A 7,479-nucleotide genomic window follows, 5' to 3' on the forward strand; every position below is an offset into this window, starting at 1 on the left:
ATATTAAGCTTACGTCACTGGCAATATTACTTCATTATAGCTTCTACTTTACCTTGTCCCTGTATTTCCATATCTTATAAATTTATCCTCAGAAAGCATTAACATGATGGATAAAGAATGCCTATGTTACCATTTTACAGATACACAATATATTGCAACATACATACAAAATGTAATATATGCCAAATAGTATTCTATTTGGTATTAGAATATACCAAATAGATTGCAACATACATACAAAATGTAATATATGCCAAATAGTATTCTATTTGGTATTCTATTTGGTATTAGAATAGAATAGAATAGTTATAAATAGACTAGTTATAAAAGATATAAAAGGAATACTGTATAGCCATAGTATACAATAGAATACTATATAGTCATAAAGAAGAACAGGCATCAGGTATTCAGTGGTATGGTGATATAGGTGGAAAAAATGGAAGAAATGAGCAATGACAGCTATTTGGCACATACAGATTTGAAGTAAATGTTGTTGAAAATTAACTAAACTTAGATTGTGGTGATGTTTGTACCCTTGGTAAATTTTTTAAAAACTTATATTTTAATTATAAACTTAAATATATTATACACTTAAATTGTGAATTTAGTGGCACACATCCAAAAGAACAAAAGCAACCGCTGTTGGAGAGGATGTGGGGAGAAAGGGACCCTTCTACACTGCTGGTGGGAATGCCGGCTAGTTCAGCCCTTTTGGAAAACAGTATGGACGATTCTCAGAAAACTAGAGGTTGAGCTCCCATTTGACCCAGCAATACCACTGCTGGGAATATATCCCAGAGAGGCAAAAAAGTACAATCGAAACAACATCTGCACATGTATGTTCATCGCAGCACTGTTTACAATAGCCAGAATCTGGAAAAAACCCGAATGCCCCAAAACGGATGACTGGTTGAGGAAACTTTGGTACATCTATACAATGGAATACTATGCAGCTGTTAGAAAAAAGGAAGTCAAGAATTTTGTAGTTAAGTGGATGGGCATGAAAAGTTTCATGCTGAGTGAAATGAGTCAGAAAGAGAGAGACAGACATAGAAAGACTGCACTCATCTATGGTATATAGAATATCAGAGTGGGAGACTAATACCCAAGAACTGTAGAAATAAGTACCAGGAGGTTGACCCCATGGCTTCGCGGCTGGCCTCACGTTCCGGGGAAAGGGCAACTCAGAGAAGCGATCACCAACTACATTGTAGTTTGAAGGCCATGTGGGGGAAGGGAGTTGCGGGCTGAATGAGGGCTAGAGACTGAGCACAGCGGCCACTCAACACCTTTATTGCAAACCACAACAGCTAATTAGAGAGAGAGAACAGAAGGGAATGCCCTGCCACAGTGGCAGGGTGGGGTGGGAGGGAGATGGGATTGGGGAGGGTGGGAGGGACGCCGGGTTTACGGGTGGTGGAGAATGGGCACTGGTGAAGGGATGGGTTCCCGAACTTTGTATGAGGGAATTATAAGCACAAAAGTGTATAAATCTGTAACTGTACCCTCACGGTGATTCTCTAATTAGAAATAAATAAATTATAAAAAAAATTGTGAATTTAGGGGCCAGAGCAATAGTACAGTGGGTAGGGCATTTGCCTTGCATACAGCCCACCTGGGTTTGATCTTCAGCATCCCATATGGTCCCACGAGCATCGCCAGGAGTAATTCCTGAGTGCAGACCCAGGAATAACCCCTGAGCATTGCTGGGTGTGACCCACAAAGCAAAAAAAATTGTGAATTTTATGGCATGAAAATTATGCCATGATAATGTTGTTTTTACCAAAAAAATTAGAGTTATATAAAGACAAAACTTTGACTATGTAGCTGTAAGCCAGAGTGACTCAAATGGTAATTGCTACCCTTTATTGAATGCTATTGTGTTTCAGTCAAAATACTCAATACTCCATATTCTGTGTCTTATTTAATCCTCAAACCAGGAATTTTCCATTAACAGAAGAAAAACTGAGGCTCTGTGATTCTGAATAATACTCCCAATCACACCACTAGCATGTGGCAAATTTTCAATTCAAATCAAGTACAAACCCAAAACGTCTTTTTCTGCTATAATATTCTGTTTCTCAAAAGACTCTCAGGGAACAATGTGCATGGTTTATTTTTTTGCGTTCAAACTGTACTAAAGGTTAAAATCTTAGAGACATTTTTCTTTATTCCTAGATGTGTAATTCCGAAGAACAAAATAAAGAAAAGAACCCCTTTTCTTTACCTCTTTATCCCAGTGACCTTTCCCATCAGACTCTGTGATAGCGGAAACTCAGTGACATATCTCATCATTATTTGATAAATAACACAGAATTTCTTTGACTAGGATATACTAGAAATGAGAGGGCATTGAAACCCACCGCACCTTGTGGTTATAGATGGAATATGAATAAAAGCAATTGTGAGTCCTAGTACATTCTATACAGTGCAGGAATTCACCAAGAAGTATTACCATCACACCCAAAAGAGGTAAGTGAAAGGAATCTAATCTAGTAGAACTCAAGGAAACTCAAGAAAAAAGAAATCTGCAGTCTGCCAAATTCGATTTAATTATACTAGACTAAGATTATCACAGCAATACTAAACACATGCATACATTCATACATACATACACACATCAACACACATCCAGGGTGGAAATCAATATCAGGGACTTGACCTTGAGTAAGATATGTTTTAAAATGTATTTTTCATGGGGGATAACATGGCATGACAACTCTATTTTATCAGAAACAAGAACATTCAAATCTTGCCTCCAAATACAATGACATGACCCAGACTTCTTCCCTGATGTATATTGTGGTCTTTAGGCGACTAGAGACAATGAAAGTGTGGATATATTGAGTGAGTCAGGGTTCTTTGTTTGTGCGTGTTATTTTTTTAAATGCATTTCAAATTTGAGTGATCTGTACATTTCACAGTAACAAAGACACACACCCGGTTGGACAGCTCCTTCAACCTGGCTTCAAGCCTTTCAAGTTTGCCCTGGTTCTCCTTTCCTTTATTTTAAGATGCACTCTGTATGTCCATTTCTTCAATGTTCAAAAAAACCCAGTGATGTTCAAGAAAATCAAACATATGCTCAAATAATGAAATCTCTTCAGCATATATTTTTCAAGGTCATCAATGTAAAAAAAAATCCTCAGATATCAATTTTGGGACCCAGATCCAGTAACTATATGGACACTGTTTCTTGTAAGTCATGGGTCCCAAAGTACTGGACCTGACTTGTAAAATAGTAGCTACTTGCAAGAGTATGATCTTTAACAAGGGAAGCCCTCATGCTCCTTTGTCTAGGAATGCAAGAAACCTAGAAGCAGTGTAGTGGAGGCGGGGTACTCCCACACCAAATCATTGAATATGCTGTTTCTCCTCTCTTGTTGGTGTTTTGTAATTTGGTTTCTCTCAAGACCAGTATGCTCTCTCCAAGCTCACCTTTGCTCACATAATGGAAAGAGTAAGGAGAGAGTGCTGAAGATGGGGAGAGATTTGAGGAAAACATTTTTTTTATTATCACCACTCCTAAAAGTTGCCCTTTAAAGCACTGTGTCAGGTTAAACTGATCATATTTTTAGTACTAATCTAAATGTTCAGATAAGGGAAACATCCTTAGTCTAATTGATTTGATACCACAAAATAATAATAATGATAATAATTATAATAATAATAATTGATCCACCATTGCACCCATTGTTTTTTCACATGTTACAAACAAATTGCATGGCTGAACAAGTTTAGTAAGAGCTATAATTTCTCGTATTTTGTGGTGGGTATGCAGGTTGTCAGGATTTTTTAGCAACCTAGTCATAAAATTCAATTACAAAAGACAAAATCTAGAGAGGATTTAAAGGGATTTAGGTACAGTGAGTCAGTTCCTCTTCTAATAGAAATGGTCTTTATTAGAATGCCAGACATACCTACAGCTTTCTTTGGCATTTCTCACAATGACCTCAGCTTTAGGGACACACCCTGAAGTGGGGTCTTTAGAAGCAACAGCTGAGTGGTGACTACTTAAAAGTATAACCCTTTGAGAATATATCTAGGAAGTATTGCTTTTAGGCTGCATATTTTCATGAGGTGCATAGTGTCTCATTAGTTTAAAAAAAGTCTGGAAATAATAGCTTTTGTTAACCTTACAAAACCCCTTTCTTTATGTTACACTCCTAATGATTTCATGGCTCGCCTCAATAGGGTTTCTTAAATTTAAGAACAGTATCGAGATAACCAACATAATTCAGATTTCCCTTTGTATAACCTGACAGATCAGCACAATTCATTATTACCAGCATCCACATTCAGCCCCAGCTAAGACAGAGTGTGATGGGAGTAATGACTAATGGCTCGATTGATGCTTATAAAATGAGAGGTTTCAGCATCAACCTGGGGGGTTGGCAAAGATATTTCCTAATCACTTTCAATGAAATTTAAAAATTTTTACCATAGCTAATTATGCTGCCTCCCACTAAAGGCTACCACCCACACTTTGTTGAGTACCTTCCTCCAGCTCATCCATGCTCCCGATTTTCCTGGATCCGTCAATGGTGTAAATGTAGCGCACTCCCTGAGGCAGGTTGATGTTGTCAGACAGAGATCGAGTGAGGTCGGCCAGCAAGGCATCGAAGCTGCGAAAACGGTCAGAGGACACGGCATACACAATTCCCTTGAAGTAGCGGTCCCCATTGCGGTAGAAACGTACCTTCTTAGCTTTCTTCTCATTACTCAGAGCCTGCAAGGTTCTGGTTCGGTAGAAACTACAATGGGCGCTGTGAGTGGGGCTAGGCAGCCCATTCATCCGAGAGCCTCGCATGTTCCTGGATGTCTTATCTCTTTCATCAAAATGTCCAAAATCAAGTTCCATATTTTGGTGGAACCGCAGAGACCTGAGTGTTAGAAAAGGGGGTGGGGATGAAAAGAGGCAAATAAAAAGCAGGCAAGGTTGGGGGGGGGGAGGAATTAAAATATTTGCCAGATCTAGATCTGCAATCTGCTGCTTTTGAAAAGAATTGTGTTTTTTAAAGCCAGTGACCCATCTGCTTCTTGCCCCTGACCTGCAGAATATTGATCTTAATAGAGAGGAAGGAGGGGGAGGGGCGATGGTGGCTATTGGGGGTGGGGGTGAGTGATAGGGAAGGAGGCACTTTGGGCACTGTTCCAAACACAGACAAGGGCGAGATTTCGAAAGAGCTTAAAACCCTAGGATATACTGACAGTGACTCCTATCAAATTGTAACTTCAGGCTAAATGCATTAAAACTGGCATCTGTTTCCTCACACATGCCCACATGACTAACAGTTGTAAATGAATCCAATGCCTGATAAAATTCTCCTTGAGGAGAATAGAAGGAGCTAGCCAAGGTTATCATCCACAGCTTAGGAGTCAGTCTTTAAATCTCTGCAAAATGAGTATGGGAGAATGTTTTAATTTTATTCCAAACCCTCTCTCCTACTCTACTGTGTGCCTCCCCTCCCCCTGGAATAAACTAGAATTCTCCTTTACAGGGACAGCCTCCAGGGACTAACCAGTGCCTTTGTGCTATTCATCAAACCCTTTCTCCACAAAGATGGTGTAACTATTCGACATAATTCATAAGAAATAAGCTGGAAAAAAGGATTAACCAAATCAATCATTTAATAAGTTATTAGTTCTGCTTTCCCCTTTGGTCATAAAACCCTTTTTGTTTGTTTGTTTTAGATGCTCTTTCTCCTCCCCACCATTGTAGTACCACCCCTTAATGGAATAATTTGATTGTTGAAAGATTCCCAAATGAGTTCCTGAACAGCATATGGGACCTTCTTTAGAAGCAAGCACACCTTTCATTGTTCTGGCTTTCTACCCTGACTGAAATAGCATCTTGCCTTCGCAGCAGGCTATTCACACCAAACTTGTCTATTCCCCAGGTGTATTCACCGAGGCAAAAGATGGTCTTCTGCCAGGCTTCGCTTTTCCCCCCTTCTATTGAAAAACCACCACCAACAAAAAGCAAAAAAGAGAGAAATAAAACAGAAGCTCCTAATGCTAGCAAATATAGTGAGAGCCTAGGAACCGAAGTATTAACATGCATCTCACAGACAGGGATAAAAGGACTCTCAATGCAAGCAGGGCTCAGCTGCTGCACACTGCCACATTGAAATATTTGCAAGGGACAAGGAGAGCAAGAGATAAAGGAGGCCTGGTGCCTAGCAGATTTGCCAGTCTCACCCCCTTTTTTTTCTCCAATGTCACCATGACCTGTGCTGAGCTCAGCATTGTCTCTGTCAGACACCCTGCAGTGGTAAGAGACCCCACCTCCTCAAGACAAGTAGCAAGCATTTCCCCAGGCATGCCAGTTATGCTTGGTTTGCTTTATCATCCTTCCGGACTAGTATTCTAAATAAGCATCACAGTGAAAACAAAGGAAGGGCAAACTCACTTTTCCAAAGGAAAAATCCCAGGTATAAGCTTAGGGGAAAATCCGATAGAATAAAGCAAGAAAAGAAGAGAAACGAGAGAGAGAGAGAAAGAGAGCACACACTTTGACTTGTGCTTTCCCCGTTTGACATCTGTTACATGCTGCCTGAAAATCTCTTGAAAGCCCCACTCACCGGTTTTCTGCTGGTTGGGTGGAGATGCTGAGAGAAAGAAAACCAATCTCTCTATGCCTTTGTTGTCTGAGCTCCAAGCAAGAAATTCCTGCCAGGGTGGATAGATGCCTTCTAGGTCCTAGTGCCTTGTCCAGCTTCTCCCCTATACCTCAGGATTAGCGAATCCCCCCAACCTCCTATGATTAATTACATGGTTTTTTCAATTCACAGCCAGCATCAACAGCTAGAAAGGTTTTTATTTGTCATCAACACGACATTGCAGAATAGCAAAAAGATTGCATAGGCAAGTCTCAAAATGCTCTAATGAGCAATGTGCTAGCCTTTTCTTTTACGGAAATGGCAATTTCATTGGACCAAAACCTTAATTTAATCTGTGTAGGGACAGTCCATCAAGCTTCTAAGAAAGTGTAGCTCTCTTTCTTTCACTTCTTGCGATAAACTAATCAAATCTACCAATTCATTAAGGTATTTTAGTTCATCTTTCAACAACTGGTTGTTTTGTAATAAGATCAGTGGTATACAAGGAGTTGAGCAGGGACAAGACAAAGAAATAGTTTCATAATTTCATGGAGGATGGAATTTAAAAAGGACCTAAAGACATTTCAGCCTCATATGATAATTTGGTTAATAGAATATTCAATATTTATCTTTGAGAGTTCAATTTTTCGACTCAGAGATCTTTTATGTGAAGTTGTGTCTTGTGGGATATAAGATAAATATTAATGCCTTTTCCTCAAATTCCCTATTTGCTACTAATTTACCTATTTGTATCAAATATGTCATAAAGGGCCAAGAAGCATCCAAATTGAATTCACAAAATCAGAACAAACTCCAAGACAGAAAAAAAATCGTGAGACTAAATTGGAGGGAAAAAAGAAAAAGATGAGAGACTAAT

At 39.3% G+C, this 7,479-nt stretch overlaps 1 protein-coding gene across 2 annotated transcripts in view; it reads right to left on the reverse strand.

The window, feature by feature from the left end:
- Positions 1–6,689, reverse strand: part of DCX (doublecortin) — a 152,190-nt gene extending 145,501 nt beyond the window's left edge. For both annotated transcript variants that reach the window (XM_004606297.2, XM_004606296.2), the window contains exons 1-2: positions 6,585–6,689; positions 4,498–4,883 (exon numbers count right to left, since the gene is read on the reverse strand). In XM_004606297.2, the coding sequence (XP_004606354.1) occupies positions 4,498–4,861 (364 nt within the window). In that variant the 5' untranslated portion in view covers positions 4,862–4,883; positions 6,585–6,689. The remainder of the gene's footprint in view (positions 1–4,497; positions 4,884–6,584) is intronic.
- Positions 6,690–7,479: the final 790 nt, after the last annotated feature.

This window comes from Sorex araneus, chromosome X, assembly GCF_027595985.1.
Source record: "Sorex araneus isolate mSorAra2 chromosome X, mSorAra2.pri, whole genome shotgun sequence".
NCBI lineage: Eukaryota > Metazoa > Chordata > Mammalia > Eulipotyphla > Soricidae > Sorex > Sorex araneus.